This window comes from Alosa pseudoharengus, unplaced genomic scaffold (assembly GCF_046254945.1).
Source record: "Alosa pseudoharengus isolate Yale_2024_CS ecotype anadromous, Long Island Sound unplaced genomic scaffold, YU_APseudo_1.1 YU_APseudo_1.1_scf_5, whole genome shotgun sequence".
Classification (NCBI taxonomy): Eukaryota; Metazoa; Chordata; class Actinopteri; order Clupeiformes; family Clupeidae; genus Alosa; species Alosa pseudoharengus.
The window spans coordinates 1,662,955-1,688,568 of record NW_027468837.1 but is presented as its reverse complement, the minus strand read 5'-3'; the positions used below and the strand labels follow the sequence as shown (position 1 = coordinate 1,688,568).

The 25,614-nt window shown below is 36.8% G+C and overlaps 1 protein-coding gene across 1 annotated transcript in view; it reads right to left on the bottom strand.

The window, feature by feature from the left end:
* Positions 1-25,614, bottom strand: part of dock3 (dedicator of cytokinesis 3) — an 835,931-nt gene that overhangs the window by 73,297 nt on the left and 737,020 nt on the right. Inside the window, 1 exon segment of the mRNA XM_076267926.1 lies at positions 6,528-6,615. Coding sequence (XP_076124041.1) covers positions 6,528-6,615 — 88 coding nt within the window.

The window sequence follows — 25,614 nt, the reverse complement described above, 5'->3', positions numbered from 1 at the left end:
AATATAGCTAGGTAGGTGTGTTTGCATTTAAATCTATATATATATTGGGCTATGACCAAGTGGTCTTTCAATGATAGTATCATGGAATTCAAACCATAACTATCTATTCCGATAGCACTAGCAGGCTAGGTCAGTGGCTGAACTGCATTTAGGGTGCTTACCTGTGTTGTGAAGTAAAATATCTACTAGGAAGATTGCAAAGACTTTTGACTGTGTAAAGAAATAGGTCTTTATTTTAAAACGTTTCCAACTGTTTATTACTTGAAAGCAAGATGACGATTGTCACAAACGTTTACCTCTTTTAGGAGAGATTTTAAGCTGACAGGCAATTGTTACCATTCTATTAAACCAACGTTCACCGACAAACGATCAGGAAGCGGTTCTTCTTCCTACTCGGATACTAGGATCGATCAAACACATGAAGTTGTATCTCCGAAGACATTTTGTGCAACAGTTTTGACTCGAGTTTTAGCCAGGTTTTAGCACTGTAAAGTTGAATATGGAGCATAGCACAGGCAGAATCGGATGAGGACGCACTGGAGGAAGCGTCACAGTACTGTTAGCCAATCAGAGGTGAATTCATTAGCATGTCATTAATATTCATGACTAGAGGCGAAATCCAGTCGTTCCTCCCCGCCCACCTTCCCCACCAAACTAGAACAGCATGAAACAGACGCAGGACAGCATTTTTTTCACCAAAACCGGCTCACAGGGCATTCATCAATACTACAGACCACTGCAAAATTAATGAAAAAACGATGAGATGAGACCTTTAAGTAAAAGTCTTAAAGTATCTGATATATACTGAACTTAAGTATCAAAAGTAATTTTCTGATATTTAATGTACTTAAGTATTTGAAGTAAAAGTATTTTTTTTTAAAGCAAGCAGTTTTATTTTGAACTTTTATTGTGAACTTTATTTTGGATTTCTTATAGTAAAGCATAAAGCATATTCAGGGTTCCCATATGTTCTTGCTTGACAACGCTACAACGTCCAATATTAGCTCAATAATTACATTGCTAATAATCATTGCCTAGGCTCTCTCTTAACCAGTTGCCACTTTTGTCTGTAATCTGAAAGCTTGGCACATTTAGCAGCATTCTACCTGGCCGTTTTAGTCCCTCCTGGGCCCAGTTCCCCGAAAGCATCTTAAGCCTAAGAGCGTGGTAAATTCCCTCTTACGAACGTCTTAAGATTTGCCAACTGTTTCCCAAACCATCGTAGCTTAAGAACGTCGTGAAAACACTTGTAGATCTACGAGTGCTCCAGAGTTCTTGTTACCGGCTAAGAGCGTCTTAACAGTACTTCTCACTGAGGTCACCAACAGGAGATACAGAGGAATTACAACTTAGAATACATAATCCAACGTCTGTTCCCATTCTTTATTGTGTCTACCTGTGATGAATCAGATTTTAGCGTGCAAATTAAATAGCATAGCCTACATTTAATGGTCATAATAATGTGATGAAAAGCCGACAAAAACGCAATCAAGTTATGAAACGAGACGTTGCCAGAATAGTTTGATATTATCTTTGCTAAGTGAAGGCTATATTTTATTAGGCCTATGAGGTAAAAAGCAGAGAAAGCAACATGTGGTTTAGTCTGTAGGCTACTGATTCAAAATCAACACATTTCCTCACTTTCTTACTCGACTTCTTTCTTATCTTCAAACGTGTTCTTAAGTGACACACGAAAAATTCTTGCATGGTGCAACAGTCTAATCTTAAATAATTACAATTAGCAGGATCAGTTTACATCCTGCATCCACAGCACAGAGGCAGGCTAACAACGCTAGCAATTGTTGCAAACGTGTGTATAATGGAAGAGCCGGCGAAGAAGCAGCGAAAACCCTTGACTGAAGATGCAAAGAAAAGGAAAAGAGCTTCAGACCGAGCGAGGGGGTGTTCCGTAGAGAAAAAGCATCAGGCTTGCCTGGTGTCCCTTTAAGAGCATCTTAACTCATTGAGTGCCAAAAACGTAATATTACGTTTTTCCTTCCCATGCGTTGAGTGCCAAAAACGTAATATTACGTTTTTAGCTTTTTTTTTTTAAATTACGAAACTAGACACTCTAACACACCATATATGTGATTTTGGGAACTCTGTGATGAATGGAAATGAAATACCGTAAAACTCCGGCTAGTATTAGAGACAGGCCTTTAATTCCCTTTACACAAAACTTTTCCTCTGCAAAGATGGAAAATATTATCGAATTCATTATTTCAAACACACTGCATGTCTACCTATATGACTAGGCTGATGACAATTACGGATCATCATTCATTTAGTGTTGAGATGTTGTTCATTGAGTGAGATACAGTAAGATCCAAATAGCGGGGATAGCCAGAACAGATAAAACACATTTTAATTAAACGTAATCTACAAAGAGATCGTATCACACTGAAAGCTCATATTTTGTCACTAGCAAATAGCCTATATCGGTCCTTTGTCAAATACAGTTGCATTATCAGCCCTGACCAAAACCTGTTCAGGAATTATTTATGCAAAAGTGGAACGTGCTTAATGTTTAATTCTCCCTCCTTTTCGGCACGAATGAAACAGCATGAGAGAGCATGAACCATATTGTTTCCCCCCATTTTGTATTTGCCAAATTTGACAACAGTCTACAGTCTACATTCAAATAGCGTACTTCCAGGCGCGCGGGAACATATTTTTGACCAGGGGTGCTGAATAACAAAATAATCATGGATGTCCGACGATTTCTCCCCCAGCATATGATTCGAATTTAGACAGCTAAATACGCCATTTCACTGCCGTGTATGAGTAGGTCTAATTTTATAATGCCCTGGGCAGCCACATTCCACTGCAACTATGCGCAGCACTTGCCACTCTGACTCATCAATAAAAACTGCGCGCACACACAACTCCCATAGAAGCGCACTTGACTTTACATCATTAACCTATTTCAATAGGTTATATAGCCAGAGAATGTCCGTAAACGGGCTCTGATATAGCCTAGTCTAAGGTATATTCCTTTTCTGACTTCTTTCTCTTTATCGCCATGGCATTTAGAATAAAGAATAACGTTCGCGAACCGTTCTGGTTTTGTTGCCAGCATAAAAACAAACTTACCATTGGCCTATCCGCAAATTTTAAACACAAGGGATGAATTGAACGATGACGAAGTCGGACATATAGGCATAGTTCATATTGGAAAAAAAGTTATACAATTTGGAACTCTAGCTTTTCCCCACCGCAGTCTTTTATTGCCATCTAATCATAACATGCGCAGTCTGCGCATACTTAAGCCCAAATCACACCCAACATTCGCAACGAGATGAGCAGCAACTTGATGCAACATTCTAAAACCTTGCAACTGTGACCAGACATGTGAATGCTTTGCGACGGCTTGTAACGACGTGCAACATCTAATCCACACTGCTGTAACCTCCTTTCCGTAACGGTTTCGTGTCATTGCGAATCTTTAAACAGACAATCTGACGGGTTTTAGAAGATTAAATACAACCCGAAACTAATAAACAGACCAGGCCTCTACTGGAGACTGGCCTTTAACCCAAACCTGTAGCCACGCCAGGCGTTTAAAAGAGACAGGCGTCTCTTAGGGACTCGGCGATTATTTGAAGTTTTAAGGTATATGACGATCGAAAACTCATGAAAACGCAAGATCTAGACATTTTATCTGGACATTTGATCTTAACTCGGCTTTTGATGGTTGCCACTTTGTTTCGAATCAGTCACTGATTAGCCTATCAGTGACATGCACGGCAGGTCAAAATCATGTAATTTATTTTCGTGGGTTTATCACTAGGTGGCAGGTCTCGTTAGATCTCTTCCCAGAAACTTTGCAGGCAACACTTCTCAGGTGCTGAAGGGAGAAATGAAAAAAGTCGAAGAAAAAGATATTGCAGCAGGTGCGTTTGCGCCAGACAACGTTGGATGAGTCCACCTTTCTACTACCTTTCAAACGAGCCATTGTATAACACAGAATATGTTGTGGCTGTGCAAAAATCATCAACAATGGTCTAAATTGCTGGCACTCTAGGACAAAGCTTCCGAAAACAGCTTGGCATTCAATGAGTTAAGAGCAGTGCATGCGTTTTCAAGCTACGAGCATGTTCGGAAAAACCAAACGAACGATTGTAAGATGAATCGTAGAAAACCCTCTTAACAGCGTGTCTCCGTCGTTATCGGGAAACTGGGCCCAGGTCTCTTTCTACCATCCATCCTTCCTGATGCTTATGACTACTGTAGGACCGGCTCAGCTATCTGTATCTGAGAAAACTTTTTGGAAAAGATGGGCCCAACCAACCAACTCTTTTTGGGAGGGGAGAACTGCCTCACATAGGCTAAAACCCATGCAGAGGCATTGGTGTCATGCACAGAATGCGGAACGTGTATAGCCTACTTTAAGAAAAGATAGACTAACGTGACAAATGTCAATAATTTTTTTTCCTCGACCGCCCCAAAAGTGAAGCGGCCACCAAACTTCCCTTATTGCAGTTGCACACATTTCTTCTAATTTTATGTTTTAGTAACGAGTAACGAATAAGGTTAGTGGAAATATAACGGAGTAAGAGTATACATTTTATCTAGGAAATGTAGTGGAGTAAAAGTGAAAGTTGACATAAATTTAAATAGCGAAATAAAGTAGATACGTGAAATTTCTACTTAAGTATAGTAATGAAGTATTTGTACTCCGTTACATTTCAACACTGCATGCAATCAAAATTTGCGATTAATTAAAACGAGAGTAATGGGTGTGCAGCGTTGGTTTTTGTACATGACGTTATTATTTTGCAGTCACTTTGTCTGTTGATATACTTGTTACCAATGGATAGCCCTGTGTCTCCTCTTTCATCTGATATCCTTGCCATATTTATGCGATCACAGGTTCGCGAGTAATTCAAGCGAGAGTAATGGGTGCGCAGGTGAACGCAGAGAAGTATAGACTGTAAATATGATGCAAGTTGATTTCATGATTTTTCATGATGGTACAGACAAGTGCATAGTCTCGTTGGAAAGCCCCACTTCTGCTCTGTCACGCAATAAAGCTGTGATGAACAGTTCCGGAGCAATGTAACAGAGAAAAGGGTGTGTTTTTTGACACACTTTTCGTCAATCGGGTTCTAAGGGTTAACAATGTAAACATTAATAATATGATGACATTTAATCACTTTTTTTTTACATATACTAATATAATACATCCTAAACCAGGCAGTAGGTCAAAACTCCGTAAGAGAGTATCCACCAATCAGCACTTAAAATTTGGTGCCGGAAGTGGGCCCATGGAACATTATGTTTTTAAAAATGTTGGCGGCCAATTGTGATGCTAATTGGCTGAGGCTAACCCTCCAAATCCTGAACCTCTGATTTGGACATAGGCCTTATTATTAATGGTTGGGATGGGTCAGATATGTCCCATCCAATATTCAAAACAATTTGGTTATCATCTCGGTTAAACTACTCAAGAAAAAGTTTTAGCTGATGAATTTCGCTGCATAGTTTGACATGAATGTCTCTCTTATTATTGAAATGTAATTTTCCCATGTCAAGCGTTATTGAGAACGACCCACTGCTTTTTACACACTACTGCCTTTTTTGTGATATAGAGCTCTTTACACTCACTGTGATGTTACTGTAGAAAATAGGCTAAGCAACATAAAGTGGGTTTCCAAGCCATTCCTTTCTCCAAAAACATAGCCTATGATATGCATCTGATTTGGCAATTGAAATGTGTATACCACTCAGAAGGGTACAATACAATAGCTACAACTGTTAACTTTCAGTACAAAGTGTCAATCTAAGAACAGGAGATTCCATCACCAGCAGTAAGATAGGCTGCTTACAGGCACATATGATGGCCACTTCAGTTTCCATTAATCCTTTTCTTAACTTATTCTGCTGCATGTTGTTAGTTATAATTAAAGTGATTGATATCTGTACACACCTGCTAATAGTATATCATAACTTGATTTGTTTGTGGAACAAACGTGGGAGCAGACAGACAGAGCTTCAGAAAATCGGACAATCTGATTGGTCCATTGGATAGACCTAACCAATAAGAGCAACAAAATGATTCTGTAGGGAGAACAGCCAAAACATCATTCTTCTCAACAAATGCCTGAATTGCTGTTTTTCTCTTTATTATTATTGCACTGACAATATGTTGTACAATAGATGCAATAATTATAAGGTTATGTGAATGACTAGGCATTGCTGCTCATCTGTCCATACTCTTATAATGCCTGCCCAAATGATTTGATTGGCCCGAACACCTCTGGTCCAAGTATAGAGACTTCTTAAGAGAGTGACTAGAAGTAGAGGTAACTACCTGTAGAGTAGTTACCTCACTACTTAGGAACAAAATACCTTACTACTGCATTGATATTAACAAATTGATTGACATGCCTCAAAGCTGTCAAAAACATAAAGGTGCTTCATGCATGTGCAGAACTTCAGAAAGCAATACATGATTATAGAGAGCTTGTCAACCAATAATATTGTTGAATTCAGCAAAGCATATTGTAATAAAAATGGAAGTTTACCTTTTTCTGCTACAGAGAGATTGGGATCACTGCAAGGCTTGCATGGACCAATCACCTGATGGAACAATGCACGTTGGAGGTTGGTTGGCTGTAAAAGTTTCATCACATGGCATATATTGCATACTAATCAAACAAAACAGGTTCTTTAAGACACTATATTGTACATTATACTTACATTATATTTACGTCTATACCATATAATGAAAGTGCTCCAATCAGCTCCAATCAAGGTGTTTTAACCCTTTAGGTGTTTTAACCCTTTCGAAACGTTCGATTTTGACATCTTAATTTCAAAAGGCTATATCTTAAAAGTGATAAGAAATAAAGACTTTCTGTAAATTAGAGAAATATTAAGGATGACCCAAAGTTTATGTAGGGATTACATTTTCACATGTTTGAATGATAAAATGCAGCACTTCTTTCCCCCCAAAATGTCCCTCACCTTCTGTATGCTATATTGCACCCTACTGGGGTAACACTCCATAATAAGGTGCCATAATGAATAGCAAACTAGTAATTACCTAACCCTTTGTTAATATTTGTTTATTGTTACTAAAATATCTATTTGGCACAAGTTAATAGTTTTTTCATCATTAATTAAATATTAGTTGTTTGCATAAAATCTGTATGTTAATGTTTTAACAAATCTATTAACTAATACTGTATTAATATATGTTAATAGTTAACTAAATATACTTTTGGCACTAATTAACAGTTATTTCTTACATCATTTAAATGTTAAATGTTTATTTACAAACTATATGCTAATATAAAAGTTAATGACATATTATTATTTATCTAGCTTTTCTGATTAGCTATGTGGAGAATTTATGGAATTTATGGTTTATGGCTTTATGGCTTTATGGTCTTGTGGGGTGTATAAGGCACCCTATTGCCAGTGGTTGGTTGTGTGAGAGTTTGCGCTCTTCTTCCACTTCATCCTTATTGGATACCTTTGTGGTTGGCTGTCCTGTAATTGGTGACTCTCTGTCTAGTCTTTGAAAGTAGTGTACTCTTTGCCTTTGGAAGTACTATTTGGTTGCTGCTTGAATTTGGTAAAATTCAGGGGAGGGGCGTGTAACAGAGTTAGAAATGTAGTTTAGTGTTTGTATGTGATTTTTGCTAGCCTGGCTAACTTCAGACCTCATCTCATTGAGATGGGGTCTGGGAACTAGGCATTCATTTTCTCGTATTTGAAACATGGTTTACGAATGCCCAGAGCCGTTTACTGGGCGCTACGAATGTCTATCAAATGTGTCTGTACGTAGCTCATAACGGCTTCGTTGTGTCGTTATCGTCTTCCTGCCCTCCCTCCGTTCTGTGATTGGTCCCCTAACTAAGGCGAAAATTTGCTCCATGGTATCCAGGCTGCCTAGCAGCGTGAATAAAATCGTGCGAAAGGCAGCATGGGAAAACCCAGGCTAGATTTTTGCCGTAATTCAACAGCTTTATTGATATTGGTGTTTTGGAGCCCCCTTTGGAGAAACGCTATACTGCAGCTCTGCTGCGTTTTGTCCTTGTATTGTTGCCATAGCCGATCAGAAGCGGTATGCTTTGCATTGGGTAGGTTGACTGTATAAAGCACTCTCCACTTTGTTTTAATTTTGTAACTGTAAAATGTCGTTTAACTTCAAAACTTACTATACCACCTGTATTATGTTACTTTACATGTATTGTTAAGATTTGGGTGCAATTCTAGCAACTTAGTGAATGTTTATTAATGTTTTCATTATGACCTCGAGTTCATACAGACTGAGTCTAACATGACTAGCTGTAAACTCTGCTAGCAACTTTCCATGCATTCAGTGTAGTTTAGCTTAGTGTGCATGGAAAGTGCAATTCAGTCTAGCAGGAAATGAATGTACATTTCGTTTAGCATTATGTTTATGTATTACCTCCGTATGGTCTACGTCTGTGAGTTTAGTGAGTCTCAGAATATGAATAAACTTTCGTTCTGTGCACCTGAACATTCCATGTCTCCCTTGCTAGTAGGGCTGACAGAAATGATGCATGTAATATAGCCCATTCAACTACTTGTTGTTTTGTTTTAACTTTTCCTAAAGGAATAAATGTGATAAGCCAGTTTTGGTCTCAGTCCCTTCACCGTCTGACTAGTTATATATTACTAATATATTAATTAAGCTTAACCAACTTTATTATAAGGGGCTCCACACTGATAGCTATATACTACTAATATATTAATTAACCCTTAGAACCCTAAGCTGTTTTTAGGGCATTTTCACTACCTTTATTCATAAGGATTTATTCTGGTCATTGTAAGTGCCACACACACATATTATATATTGTTTTTTTCAGGAGAGTCTAGGCTATCCAGATCATGCCATCATTTCATGTATTAACACTAGCATTGATTTTATTTAGATTTTTAAAGAATTAAAATATAAAAAGATATATATAAAATTCTTATATTTCGACATGTATCTCACCACAGCAAGGTCACAGCTCTACATGCACTTCATGTGTGTGTAGGGCAGACTGTCCTGAATCGGACAATATAATTGCCATGTTGCAGGGATACTCTGGGGCTGAGCAATTTAGAGAAATATGTGCTGTGTGATTTATGGAAATAAATGCCATTTTTTATTTAGTGATGAAAAATGACTTTTCTGCGCTCCATATCTGTGACACGAACTGATCTGACCTGACTTGACCCAAGGTTGCGTGTTAGCCTGCGTGCCTATGTGTATGCAGTCATAATAATTCTTAACTTTTTACTGCATTGCCATGAACAAAGTAAAGGCAAAAAAGGTGTTTATTTGTTGAACAAATTGGGATGCAATGTGAGCCTTGAATTGGATGCCATGCAGGAATTTGCTAGGATCTCAAAACCGGAATATGAACATGCTTTGCCAGAGAAACACACGATAGCGTTGGATTATAAACATGCTTTGCCACAAGAACAGACAAAAACGTGGGGTAAGTCCAGCTATATAAAGTTATTATTTTGCTGTCACTTCGTCTGTTTTATAACCCAGAAGGATGTACTTGGTATCAAATTATAGCTCTGAGTCTCCTGTTTCATCTGACATGCGTGGCATATCTATGCGATTACGGGTCCGCGAGTAATTCAAACGAGAGTAATGGGTGTGCAGCATTGGTTTGTGTACATGACGTTATTATTTTGCAGTCACTTCGTCTGTTTTTATAAGCCAGAAGGATCGATAAACATGGTACCAATGGATAGCCCTGTGTCCCCTCTTTCATCTGATATGCTTGCCATATCAATGCGATCACGGGTCGCGAGTAATTCAAACGAGAGTAATGGGTGCGCAGGTGAACGCAGAGAAGTATAGACTGTAAATATGATGCAATTTTATTTAATTTCATGATTTTTTTTTTCATTTTCATACTTGATCGTACAGACAAGTGTGTAGTCTCTTTGGAAAGCCCCACTTCTGTTCTGTCATGCAATAAAGGTTTCATCTCGCTGCGATGAACAGTTCCGGAGCAATATAACAGAGAAGGGTGTGTTTTTTGACGCACTTTGCGTCAATTGGGTTCTAAGGGTTAAGCTTAACCAACTTTATTATAAGGGTCCCCCATACTGATAGTTATATATTACTAATATATCAATTAAGCTTAACCAACTTTATTATAGGGGACCCCACGCTTATAGCTATATACTACTATTAATTAAGCTTAACCAACTTTATTGCAATTGGTTCCGGCGCCGACAACAGTGGCAGCATGTCAAGGTAGCTCCGTGTTTTTTTCTTAAATTTCCCATTGGGGATCAATAAAGTATCTATCTATCTATCTATCTGTTGTAAGGGTCCTATGGAGAGTGGTTCATATTGGGATAGGCAGAAGCACAGTTTAATAACAATTAGTTAAATAATAATATGTCATTAACTTTCCTATTAACATATAGTTAATGCAAATATGCAAATAAACATTTAACATTTAAATGATGTAAGAAATAACTGTTAATTAGTGCCAAAAATACATTTAATTAACTATTAACACATATTAATAAAATATTAGTTAATAGATTTGCTAAAACATTAACATACAGATTTTATGCAAACAACTAATATTTAATTAATGATGAAAAACTATTAACTTGTGCCAAATAGATATGTTAGTAATAACTAGAAAACGCAATTCCAGGGAATTACTAGTGCATGAAAATGCAAAACATATGGTGTGAAATATATTGTTAAAACAGATGATGTGCTAATTGGCAACCAACATGATGAGGTTTAATATAGTTGGAATGACTGAAATAGGTAGACGAGGTTTAATATAGTTGGAATGACTGAACAGTTAAATAGGTGGATAGTTTAAAAGGTTTAAATATTTGCTAGGTAGATGAGGTTTAATGTAGTTGGAATGACTGAACTAGGTAGAGGAGGTTTAATATAGTTGGAATGACTGAACAGTTAAATAGGTGGATAGTTTAAAAGGTTAAATTATTTGCTAGGTAGATGATGTTTAATGTAGTTGGAATGACTGAACTAGGTAGAGGAGGTTTAATATAGTTGGAATGACTGAACAGTTAAATAGGTGGATAGTTTAAAAGGTTAAATTATTTGCTAGGTAGATGATGTTTAATGTAGTTGGAATGACTGAACTAGGTAGAGGAGGTTTAATATAGTTGGAATGACTGAACAGTTAAATAGGTGGATATTTTAAAAGGTTTAATTATTTGCTAGGTAGATGAGGTTTAATATAGTTGGAATGACTGGACAGTTAAATAGGTGGATAGTTTAAATGGTTAAATTATTTTCTAGGTAGATGAGGTTTAATGTAGTTGGATTGACTGAACTAGGTAGATGATGTTTAATATAGTTGGAATCAGGGTGCGATTTGTGTAAAAACCAGAGGGGGGGATGATTTTGAATAAGTTTGTAAACCCCCCCCCAAAAAAAAAATGAACGAACAATTCATAGCCTAGTTATGTCATGGCTAATAATACCCTATATTATTTTTGCCACCTTTGTAACATTTTAGTTTTAGTTTACCGTGATGTATGACTTTAAACAGCGAGTGTGCTTGGTATGATGATCAGCTCCTCTAATGCAGGGTAGGACTACGTTTTGACAAGCATACAAATTCACCTTGTTCTTGCCCCATCTGAAATGACTTCTCTACTTTTGCTGCCTCCATCCTTTCTGTATTTGTTGTGTAAAAAAACGTTGTATATGATGGCACTGAAGTCTTAAGTTAGTGAATTGGCTTACAGTGTTAGTTGGTAACCAAATAGCCTACACATTGCTCTACACGCTGCGTAGGCTACGTGCATTCTCTCTCCTGCTGATTTGCGTTCAGTAGCCAAGTGCGTAATATTACAAAAGTTGAAAAAATAAATGTGTTTATTGTAGCCTACAGAAAATAAATAGCCTATCATACTGTCAGTTAATTGCCTACAGTGCAGTGAAGAGTTTTGAGAGTAAAGTTATAGGGCAACTTGAAGTTTTATGAAAATAATTTACGAACCAGAACATAAAGACCATGAAGCTTCTATTTCTTGCAGCTGTTAAAACACCCGCTAGATAGTTTAAATACCCTCCAACATTCGTTTTTGCAGTACAGATTATTTCTAAAAGTTATTTGTCTACTACTGGCTGATTTATCAAACGAGTGCTTTCTCGTTCGTCCTCCGCAAACTACAGGTGTTTCGGTAGAGAGCCATTGAATAAGCGATGTCAAGCAATTTCTGTAACACTTTTTGTGACATTCAGCAAATATCTCCTCATTTAATGTAAGTTCCTTCGGACAATAGGCCTATGTTCTACTCTACGTGCAGTTGTCCTCCATCTCAGTTGCATCAGTTTTCTAATTTTAAAGGTTCTAAAACATTATTATGCTTCACTGAATCCTTCTCGTTTTCTTTCATTCGTCCAGCTAACTTTTCCATTGAACCTAGCCATTTATGATGGATTACACACTCGACATTTTGAAATGTCCTGCACAATCAAGGCCAAATTAAGTTATCACGCAGCCACTGTGTCAGCAGCATGAGTGCTGACGGTGACGGTGCGTTTCTGATGTCAGATTATTATGTAGGCTAGCCTACTAGACTGTTCTCATGTTGTAGCGCTTTACTTATATGAAGTAGCATTAATCAATATGAGGGGCAGAGGGGGATAAATGTTGTCTCCCCCGACGATAAAAATAATTTAGCAGAAGTAGGGATAGGAAAACCAGAGGGGGGGAAATCCTCACCATCCCCCCCTATAAATCGCACCCTGGTTGGAATGACTGAACTAGGTAGATGAGATTTAATATAGTTGGAATGACTGAACAGTTAGTGGATAGTTTAAAAGGTTAAATTATTTGCTAGGTAGATGATGTTTAATATAGTTGGAATGACTGAACTAGGTAGATGAGGTTTAATATAGTTGGAATGACTGAAAAGTTAAATAGATGGATGGTTTAAAAGGTTAAATTATTTGCTAGGTAGATGATGTTTAATATAGTTGGAATGACTGAACTAGGTAGATGAGGTTTAATATAGTTGGAATGACTGAAAAGTTAAATAGATGGATGGTTTAAAAGGTTAAATTATTTGCTAGGTAGATGAGGTTTAATATAGTTGGAATGACTGAACTAGGTAGATGAGGTTTAATATAGTTGGAATGACTGAACAGTTAAATAGGTGGATGGTTTAAATGGTTAAATTATGTTGTGGACAGAGGAAACAGTTGAACAAGATGTGTAGTCTTATTAAGAGAATGAGACTGTGGTCGTGTCTCATTTCAGGGGCTACATGGTTCTAAGGCCAGATTCGTAGACCGGTTGCGTCATAGTAGCGCGACTAGTGCTGTCCCATTTCGTGGGCTCCTTCGAATTCGGCCGACAAATCCACCCTTCTTTTCCCCGAAACGGAGTGCGCATCGGGTGTATGCTTCGCGGCCTACCTGGTCCCCCAAGATTCGATACGTTTATGACGTTTCATTCAAGACATGCCGAGACAGTCGGCAGAGCCTACACATGTAAACATTTAATAAACGGTATAATAACATTTAAATTAAATTATCGGGATTCAATGTGAACTATGGTTAAGCTATGTAGCCGATTTCCGTATCAAACCTTAGAACCACTTTCTAAATAAATCTGTTCAAACTTTTCAAATTGAAATGATTTATCAACAAGTCATATTAATGCTCAGATATGATCACTGGTCAGTAGTCTATTAGGTCTACTATATTTTCCACAACTTAGGCTACTATAAGACCGTTAAACAACACATTTAAAGACTAGTTGATGGCATTTTGCATAAAGGCCGTATTATGATGTCATAATCGGCAATGTTAAGTCTATGGGGAATTTTAAAACGTTTTTCTTTAATAGTTTAAAAAGTATAAAAGTTTCAAAGTTCAAGGGAGGATTACATCCACCAAAGGTTTATTAAAGCGTCTGTTTGTGACATCTAGCTTTACGGACGGATAATAACAAATTAATTTTGATAAATTATTAATTTGTCCATTAGCAAAGCAGCAAATACAATTTCATCAGTTCAAATGAACTAATGTGTTTGAACCGCAGCCTGACACACACGATGCCGCTGTAGATCACAACATAGTTTTCGCGAGGTGTAGCCTAACATAGCCAGTAAGCCTAAAGCAAGTCTGATTACTAACATTGTAAATGTGCATTAAGAAAATAGCCTACTATAGCGATCTATTTTATGTGGCAAAGGCATGTGGTCATGATGCTTTGTGCATGATCGAGATAATGAAAGACATATCTAGCCCTACAACAACACAGCACAACAAGAGATGAAAACCTCTGCTAAATGGATGCTCAGCAGCTGAACCACAAATATATTTGTCAACGTTGCAGTTGGAAAAACGTATCGGTCTACAAACCAGGTCACTTAAGTAAGATGAAGTGCAATATGATGCATGCAATCAGATATGTCTGCAAACGACCATTAGCTACAGTCACCACCATAAGTTACTCAACCGATCACAGCTGTCTGGCTATAGGCTACGTTATCCTGCCGTCCTAGCCAGGCTACCTTAACTGTTGATATTCCCTCCTAAGTTTTTGAAATTAGCCTACATGTCAGCAATCAGAGAAAGAAATTACGCTGCCCATGCCCACCTACCTCTTTAATGTTTGGTTTTAACCAGGCTAGAAAGAAAAATGCCAAGGCTACTCACATGAATATGCTCCAACTCCCTTTGAAATCGCCATCTCTTGAAAAGTAAAGCGACACTTGTGTGATTGCTTTTTAGCCGGTGGGTGAACAAATTATTTAAAATTGGAGATGGACGAGGCAGGCAAAGGCTATATGGGCATGTACCCTCCTATCACATTTTTGACTAGTCTTATAATAAATTGACAGATGCCGCAATTAATTCCTTGATAACGTTTCCTTTGCATTGTAGCCTGAATGATGTTCTTAGGATAAGTGTCTGCTAAATTAATCAATGTAAACATGCTAAATGATAAGGAAAGGAGCAGCAGCTAAAAAAAAACTCAATCAAGGACTTGCATAATTGTATATCTTTTTAATAATTCAAATAGATTGATGATTGCTCTCACTCAGTTAGCCTAGTTCATATTATTGTAACCTATACATAAAACGTAACACGTTGATCTGAAAGGATGCTTTTCATGAACATGAGTTAGAAAGATCAGTATGCCTACTCAGGCTAATGACGTAACAGATCCGTTCTTTTAGGCTAGACCGTCCCATTTAAAAAAACGTTGGTCCAGCCAGGTCCGGTCTATGCAGTCACAGAAGACCAGTACGAATGCTCCGAAGCATCTGGCCCCTGAAATGAGACACGCCCTGTATGCTTAAAGCCTGAGAAACTGACAGTGGATGCAGGTGGCCGGAACACCTGGCCCAAGATTCTAATTGCTTAAGTGCTCTATTATGATGTCATCAGCCAATGTTAAGTCTATGGGGAAATTTTGAATAGTTTTTAATTAATAGTTTAAAAAGTATAAAAGTTACAAAGATGAAAAATACAAAGCCCACATGTCCTAAGTAAGACCTACGCAACGCAGTTTGAATGAAGTTTCTACGTTAAACGGTTGAAGCTGCATTAACTGCGTTAGAAGAAGAAGAAGAAGCCTTGGAAGAACAGTACAGTGCATTTTCATGCACTGTAATTAACAAATATTAACAAAGGGTTAGGTAATTACAGTGCATGAAAATGCACTGTACTGTCCTTCATAGGCTTCTTCTTATTATTACAGTGCATGAAAATGCACTGTACTGTTCTTCCAAATCTTTTTACAGTGCATGAAAATGCACTGTACTGTTCTTCCTAGGCTTTTTATTACAGTGCATGAAAATGCACTGTACTGTTCTTCCTAGGCAACTTCTTCTTATTACAGTGCATGAAAATGCACTGTACTGTTCTTCCTAGGCAACTTCTTCTTCTTATTATTACTGTGCATGAAAATGCACTGTACTGTTCTTCCTAGGCAACTTCTTCTTCTTATTACAGTGCATGAAAATGCACTGTACTGTTCTTCCTAGGCAACTTCTTATTATTATTATTATTATTCCGCTTACCACTTTTTCTAGACGCAATTTCTCTTGAACAGTTTAACTTAGAAACTTCATTCAAACTTTGTAACGTAGGTCTTCAAACAGATCGGGTTGCTATATCTTTTCAACTTTGAAACTTTTATACTTTTTAAACTATTAAAGAAAAACTTTTTAAAAATCCCCATAGACTTAACATTGCCGATTATGACATCATAATACGGCCATTAAGCAATTAGAATCCTGCAGCCTCAGGCTTTAAGCATATAATCTGGGTCAATTAAGACTACACATCCTATTCAACTGTTTCCTCTGCCCAAAACTGTTTGAAAATAAAAGTCCTCACTACAATAATCCACTGTTAAACAATGTAACCCATTAAACTACTGAACTTTTTACATTCAACTTTTAAACGGTCTACTTTTAAACTATCATTAAACTATCTATCAGTTTAACAAAACTGCTAAAAATGATTAGCTAGGTTAGGTAAGTCACATGGTTAGCATAGTTAACATGTTATCATGTTAATTAGCATTTTTAGCAAAACTGCTAAAAATGATTAGCTAGGTTAGCTAAGTAACATGGCTAACATAGTTAGCATGTTAACATGCTAGTTAGCATAGTTAGCATAACTGCTAAAAATGATTAGCTAAGTTAGCTAAGTAACATGGTTAGCATAGTTAGTATGCTAGCATGTTAGCATGCTAGTTAGCATTTTTAGCAAAACTACTAAAAATGATTAGCTAGGTTAGCTAAGTAATTTGGTTAACATAATTAACATGTTACCATGCTAGTTAACATTTTTAGCAAAAATGCTAAAAATTATTAGCTAGGTTAGCTAAGTAATATGGTTAACATAGTTAGCATGCTAGTTAGCATTACTGCTAAAAATGATTAGCTAAGTTAGCTAAGTAACATGGTTAACATAGTTAGCATGCTAACATATTTAGCAAAACTGCTAGAAAATGTTAGTTAAGTTAGCTAAGTAACATGGTAAACATGTTAGCATTGCTAGCACTGCTATAAAACATTAGCTAAGTAGCATGGTTAACAGAATTACAAATCTCAGCATAACTGCTAGCAAACATTAGAGTCGTTCCAACTTTCAGTTATCGTCAAATATCTACCTATACACAGCCATTAAACTATTTGAATATCAACATTCATTAAACTGCTAGAAAACGTTAGCTAAGTAGCATGGCTAACAGGTTAGCATTGCTAACACTGCTATAAAACATTAGCTAAGTAGCATGGTTAGCATAGTTAAAATTCTTAGCATAACTGCTAGCAAACATTAGAGCCATTCCAACTTTCAGTAGTCGTCAAATATCTACCTATACACAGCCATTAAACTATTTGAATATCAACATTCATTCAACTTCCAGTCTGTCAACAACTTTTAAACTATCTACATTCAGCTTTTAAACAGTCTACTTTTAAACTATCAACTTTTATTAAGCTATGCAACCACCGTGTCTATCCTAGCATCACCGTAGTAACCATCTCTGTATTATCTGTTTAAACTATACATGATATTTTACATCACAACTTTAGCATTTTCATGCACTGGTAATTCCTTGGAATTGCATTTCTAGTTCTTATTCTTCTTCTAACGCGTTTAATGCAGCTTCAACCGTTTAACGTAGAAACTTCATTCAAACTTTGTTACGTAGGTCTTACTTATGACCTATGGCAGGTGTTCGGGCCACCTGGATCTCAACTGCCATTCTCAGGCTTTAAGCATACAAACTGGCCCTATTAAGACTACACACCCTATTCAACTGCTTCCTCTGCCAAAAACTGTTTCTAAATAAAAGTCCTCACTACAATATTTCACTGTAAAACAATTTAACCCTTCAAACTACTGAACTTTTTAACTGTTCAGCCATTGTAACTGTTACTTGTCATCAACTATCACTCCTACCCACTGTAGCTAGTTAGCATGCTAGTTAGCATTTTTAGCAAAACTGATAAAAATGATTAGCTAAGTTAGCTAAGTCACATGGTTAGCATAGTTAGCATGCTAGCATGTTAACATGTTAGTTAGCATAGTTAGCATAACTGTTAAAAATGATTAGTGAAGTTAGCTAAGTCACATGGTTAGCATAGTTAGCATGCTAGCATGTTAGCATGCTAGTTAACACTAGATTAGCTAAGTTAGCTAAGTAACATGGTTAGCATAGTTAGCATGCTAACATATTAGCATGCTAATTAACATTTTTAGCAAAACTGCTAAAAATGATTAGCTAAGTTAGCTAAGTCACATGGTTAACATAGTTAACATGCTAGCTTGTTAACATGCTAGTTAGCCTAGTTAGCATAACTGTTAAAAATGATTAGTGAAGTTAGCTAAGTCACATGGTTAGCATAGTTAGCATGTTAACATGCTAGTTAGCATAGTTAGCATAACTACTAAAATGTATTAGTGAAGTTAGCTAAGTCACATGGTTAGCATAGTTAGCATGTTAGCATGCTAATTAGTATAGTTATCATAACTAATAAAAATGATTAGCTAGGTTAGCTAAGTCATATGGTTAACATAGTTAACATTTTAACATTGTTAGCATGCTAGTTAGCATAGTAACTTGGTTAACATTATTATCTTTGTTAACATAGTTAACATAACTACTAGCAAACATTGGAGCCATTCCAACTGTTAGTTATCGTCAACTATCTGCCTAAATAATTTAACCATATCAATTATTAACCTATTTAACTGTTCAGTCATTCCAACTATATTAAACCTTATCTACCAAGCAAATCATTTAACCAAATGAACTCATCATATTTTTGCATTTTCATGCACTGTATTTCCTTCAGGAAATGCTTTTCTAGTCTTCTGATTATTCTTCTTCTAACGCATTTAATGCAACTTCAACCGTTTAACTTAGAAACTTCATTCAAACAGCGTTGCGTAGGTCTTACTTATGTGACTTCAGCTATGTATTTTTCAACTTTGTAACTTTTATACTTTTTAAACTATTAATTAAAAACTACTAAAATTTCCCCATTGACTTAACATTAGATTATGACATCACAATAGAGCAATTAGAATCCTATGCTAGGTGTTCAGGCCACCTGGATCACCATATATGGCTCTGGCCAGGCCACCTGGATCAACTGAGTTTCTCAGGCTTTATGACATCATAGCAATTCGAATATTGTGCCAGGTGGCCAGGCCACCTAGATCAACTGTCAGTTTCTCAGGCTTTAAGCATACAGGCTCATTCTATGCTATAAGCCTGAGAAACTGTTCAGTCATTCCAACTATATTAAACATCATCTACCTAGCAAATAATTTAACCTTTTAAACCATCCACCTATTTAACTGTTCAGTCATTCCAACTATATTAAACCTCATCTACCTAGTTCAGTCATTCCAACTATATTAAAACTCATCTACCTAGCAAATAATTTAACCTTTTAAACCATCCACCTATTTAACTGTTCAGTCATTCCAACTATATTAAACCTCATCTATCTAGCAAATAATTTAACCTTTTAAAACCTTATCTACCTCATAACTGCTAAAATGATTAGCTAAGTTAGCTAAGTCACATGGTTAGCATAGTTAGCATTGTTAGCATTTTTTCCAAAACTGCTAGAAAACATGAGCTAAGTTAACTAAGTAACTTGGTCAAAATAATTAGCTTTGTTAGCATAACTGCTAGCAAACATTAGAGCCATTCCAACTGTCAGTTATCGTCAACTATCTACCTATATAGAGCCCTTAAACTATTTGTCTATCAACACGCATTAAACTATCAGTCTGACAACAACTTTTAAACTATCTACATATAACTTTTAAACTTTCAACATTCATTAAACTATCTGTCTATTAAACTATCTGACTATTAACAACTGTTAAACTATCTACATTCAACTTTTAAACTGTCTACGTCTAAACTATCAACTTTTTATCAACCTATGCTATGTCTGTCCTAGCTTCATTTTCATGCACTCGTAATTCCCTGGAATTACATTCTCTAGTATGTTATTATTATTCCGCAAACTGCGTTGCGTAGGTCTTACTTATGTGACTTCAGCTATGTATTTTTCAACTTTGTAACTTTTATACTTTTTAAACTATTAATTAAAAACTACTAAAATTTCCCCATTGACTTAACATTAGATTATGACATCACAATAGCAATTAGAATCCTATGCCAGGTGTTCAGGCCACCCACTGATCTATAAAGAACACTGGATAGACTATCCCATTGTTGCCGCCCCATCAACAATGAAGCCAATGGAATCGGAACACCGCCGCCATATTGGGACCACTGCACTGTAGAAAATGATAGGCTTACAGTAGAAATGCATGAAAAAAGTGAGGCAACTTAATTTCTCGAAAATATTAGGGGGGAAATATAAACCTATTATTTTTAAATATATAGTCTTTAAAAAATCATGGGCATTTACTTAAATTATTCATCTATACTAAAATGTGTAAAATATCTCAATACAATTAACGTAGCCTATTCAAAGGAAATTTCACTCCGGAGGGCTGTTTTAAGGTCGAAAAGGTGAAACAGCATATTGCTCGACGTCAGTAGCCTATGCCTCGATCTAAATGTAGGTTGCAGAACGTTACAAATGAACATTACAGCTTCACATTTGGTGCTTAATAGGCTATGCTGTTACGGCTTCGTGTTTTCCCCTTACAGTGTGACAGAGTGGCATATTACCCGACATTACCTTATCCATTGGTAGGCTACATTTTTAAATAGTGAAAACACCGTTATAATCACCCACTTTCGATATTGGCGCTTAGGCTACAGTCGGTAGGCCTATCTTTAGTTTTAACTTGACGTGAAGTCATAATCCCATAGCTCGAATCTGCCCATTTCTTTCCAACTTAACCAAGTCATCCCAAACATTTGCACAGACATATATTGTCGAGCACGTAGCAGAGTTTATATTCTCCTGCTGTCTCGATTCGTTTGTAGGCTAATAGAGTAGGCCTATATGTTCTCTAATCAAAACTGCAGGTGTCTATACCAGTGGTTCCCAAACTTTTAATAGGCATGTACCCCCTGAGACATTATGAAGTTTTTTTTAAATTGTTTTATTAATATTTATTTTGATCAATTTTGTCGAGAATAGTGAATAGGATCATAAACATATGATACAAATCTCATGATAGTCTACAAATGTGCTGAATATAATGATTTTAAATAGATCTGCACCTAGGCTCTCACACACACACTCGTCTTGTTGAATGCAGTGATCTTATCGGCTAGGTGCTTGTCTTTGCCTTGTAACTGGAGATTTAACTCATTGAGCTTTCCAAATATATCGCTAAGATAGGCCAGCTTCGTCAAGAAATGTTCATTAGTGAACGTGCTTGCAGATTCAAACATGCGCTAATTCCTCCAAGAAGAGGCGACTCGGAGCTCAAACACGTGACAGCACTTTACCTCGGGAAAGCCACCTTGCCTCGCTGTGAAACAGTAGCCTACAGCCTTTTGGTCAGCTCCCATCTCCTCTCAAAGTGCGGAGAATAGACACGCTTTTAAGGGTCGGGTCTTGATGAAATTCACCACTCTCACAACCTCGTTCAAAATCTCATTCAGGTCGGGACTAACTAAGCTGCCTTGACACGAGCGCTTCCCTATGAATAACACAATGCGTCCATTGCGCATCAGGTGCTACCTGGGCCTAGGCTACAGATAAAAAATAAATAAATAAAAACTCACGTCAGTTCGCGCCCCACCTGGCATGTCTCCACGACCCACAGTTTGAGAAACGCCGTTTTACCCTCCATGTCTCCACTCTCGAATATTTTGTTAATGCGGAGAAAATAAGTTTTTAATGTGGGGTACGCGTACCCCAGTTTGACAACCGTGGGTCTATAGCCTACTATGAGAATGCAGCTGCCATTGAAACGTTCTTTCTCAACAGTGAGTTGTTAAATTATGTCTTGACTCTTTATAAACAAACCTCAAATCAAAAGTGAAATGTGGAGTCAGTTCTTTATAGGCTATGTGATGTGATGACAAGGCCGTTCTCTATTCACTCTATGCACGCAGCACAGCCTACCAGGAGAAACAACAATTCATATCAATTAATATTAATGAATTAATTATCAAATGATATTAGGCCTATAGATCAGTCCTACAGTACAATTGCAAGCGACCATATGCCACAGCGGGCACAGGTTATTAACGTCCTCATTCTCCTACCTTAAAACTTTATGCTATCCTCGAACTCGTCTGCTGCCCAAACATTAAGCCAAGAACCGTTCTCTGCCTCCTTTTTTGTATTTTCTATCCTCCGTTAATGTTCTTTTTTTCTAGCTACCAGATTTGTTAACAGACATTTCCCCCTAGTTTAGCCTACCGAGAACATCTCTTGATCTCACTTGATACTTGCAGATGGGCTAACGTAGCCTAGGCTACTAGCCTATTCCCCACTGGGGATGGGAAACTTTTGATACATTTTTTAAAATAAATCGTTATCAGCCATCTGTAACAAGCAACGTGCTGCTTGCGAGAGCTGGCCTTGCACGCATCTTCTCTGATCTAAATAGGCCTAATCATAGGCTATGATGGACACTGCAATCAATGACAATCATGTTTTCAATTTAATAAAATTGATTACGAAATCATACTGCAAAATAAGGCTATATCACCCGGGGAAAGAATGCAGGCAGAAAAGTGACGGGACTAACGTCCGGAAGAAGTTGATAATTGTTCAAAACCCCAATGTAGGCTAGTCTATGATATGACAAAACTATTTGTATTTGTAAGAGCTATTGCATACTGAAATATAGATATGGGCCTATTAACATTGTTTGTCTCCCCCCTCCATGCTAGGTCGATCGCACAAATAAAAAAAAATAGTGAAAAAACCTATAGAAATAAATAGGATACTGGTCTCTTTGAATGGAGACCTCTGTCTGTTTTATATACATGATTATAGCATTATTCATATTATTATCACGCCCACTAAACTTCTTCAGGCTACATTGGCTACATTGACAACATTAAAAGCCTACAGTGATTTTCTCCGTGGGTGCAGCACACAGTAGCCTAGGCTAGATCATTTTGGTGAGGTTTCAGAACGGAGCAGCGTAGTTCGGACTCGCAAGTGGTCCCAATATGGCCGCCGCGCCGATTTCACGGAGGCTTCAGGTTTGTGACGTAGTTGCGCTATCCAGTGTTCTTTATAGATCAGTGAGGCCACCTGGATCACCATATTGGCTCTGGCCAGGCCACCTGGATTACTGTGAGTTTCTCAGGCTTTATGACATCATAGCAATTAGAATATTGTGCCAGGTGGCCAGGCCACCTTGATCAACTGTCAGTTTCTCAGGCTTTAAGCATACAGTCTCATTCTATGCTATAAGCCTGAGAAACTGTTCAGTCATTCCAACTATATTAAACCTCATCTACCTAGTTCAGTCATTCCAACTATATTAAACATCATCTACCTAGCAAATAATTTAACCTTTTAAACCATTCACCTATTTTAACTGTTCAGTCATTCCAACTATATTAAACCTCGTCTACCTAGTTCAGTCATTCCAACTATATTAAACATCATCTACCTAGCAAATAATTTAACCTTTTAAACTATCCACCTATTTAACTGGTCAGTCATTCCAACTATATTAAACCTCATCTATCTAGCAAATAATTTAACCTTTTAAACTATCCAACTTTTTAACTGTTCAACTGTTCAACTGTTGTAACTGTCAGTCAACTATGACTCCCATCAACTGTATCATCTGCCTTCAACTGTTTCAAAATAAAAGTCCTCACTAGCTAGTTAGCATCATTTACATAGTTAGCATTGTTAGCATAGTTAGCATTTTAGCAAAACTGCTAAAAATGATTAGCTAAGTTAGCTGAGTCACATCAGCATAGTTAGTATGTTAGCATTGTTAGCATAGTTAGCATTTTTAGTAAAACTGCTATAAATGATTAGCTAAGTTAGCTAAGTAACGTGATTAGCATAGTTAGCATTTTAGCATAACTGCTCAAAATGATTAGCTAAGTTAGCTAAGTCACATGGTTAGCATAGTTAGCATTGTTAGCATTTTTTCTAAAACTGCTAGAAAACATGAGCTAAGTTAACTAAGTAACTTGGTCAAAATAATTAGCTTTGTTAGCATAACTACTAGCAAACATTAGAGCCATTCCAACTGTCAGTTATCGTCAACTATCTACCTATATACAGCCTTTAAACTATTTGTCTACCAACACGCATTAAACTATCAGTATGTCAACAACCTTTAAACTATCTACATATAACTTTTAAACTTTCAACATTCATTACACTATCTGTCTATTAAACTATCTGTCTATTAACAATTGTTAAACTATCTACATTCAACTGTTAAACTGTCTACGTCTAAACTATCAACTTTTTATTAAGCTATGCTATGTCTGTCCTAGCTTCATTTTCATGCACTCGTAATTCCCTGGAATTACATTTTCTAGTTCTTATTCTTCTTCTTCTAACGCGTTTAATGCAGCTTCAACCATTTAACGTAGAAACTTCATTCAAACATTGTCACGTAGGTCTTACTTAGGACATGGGTGCTTTGTACTTTTCAACTTTGTAACTTTTATACTTTTTAAACTATTAATTAAAAACTATAAAAATTTCCCCATAGACTTAACACTGGCCTTTATGACATCACAGCAATTAGAATCTTCTGCCAGGTGGCCAGGCCACCTGGATCAACTTTGAGTTTCTCAGGCTTTATGACATCATAGCAATTAGAATATTGTGCCAGGTGGCCAGGCCACCTGGATCAACTGTCAGTTTCTCAGGCTTTAAGCATACAGTCTCATTCTATGCTATAAGCCTGAGAAACTGTTCAGTCATTCCAACTATATTAAACCTCATCTATCTAGCAAACAGTTTAACCTTTTAAACTATCCACCTATTTAACTGTTCAGTCATTCCAACTATATTAAACCTCGTCTATCTAGCAAATAATTTAACCATTTAAAGTATCCACCTATTTAACTGTTCAGTCATTCCAACTATATTAAACCTCATCTACCTAGTTCAGTCATTCCAACTATATTAAACATCATCTACCTAGTTCAGTCATTCCAACTATATTAAACCTCATCTACCTAGCAAATAATTTAACCGTTTAAACTATCCACCTATTTAACTGTTTAGTCATTCCAACTATATTAAACCTCATCTACCGAGTTCAGTCATTCCAACTATATTAAACCTGATAGCAATACATTTATGGTTAAAATGGATAATAATTTATCTTCAAGACTACTTTTAGTTAGCCATGTAACCCTTCTTGGTTTTAAACAAAGACACCATTCCCTCCCCCAATGGAATGCTAATGTGCTGGTTCAAGGCCTATCAGTTACACAGGACAAAGTATATTACCTTGATATAATGTATCCATGTGTCATGAAATGTAAATGTATTCATGTTTGGTATCATTCTGATAGTCTCAGTACAAGGATTGTAATGATTTGATTGTGAGAATGTTTGGAACATTCTATACGTGATATTTCTGATATATAAGATATCTCTCCTCATGCTATTCAGATAGGTGTGAAGTGGGTGTGAGTAGATGTGTCTGATGCCAACTGGAGAACCAACCAAGTGGGATTGTTTTGGCGC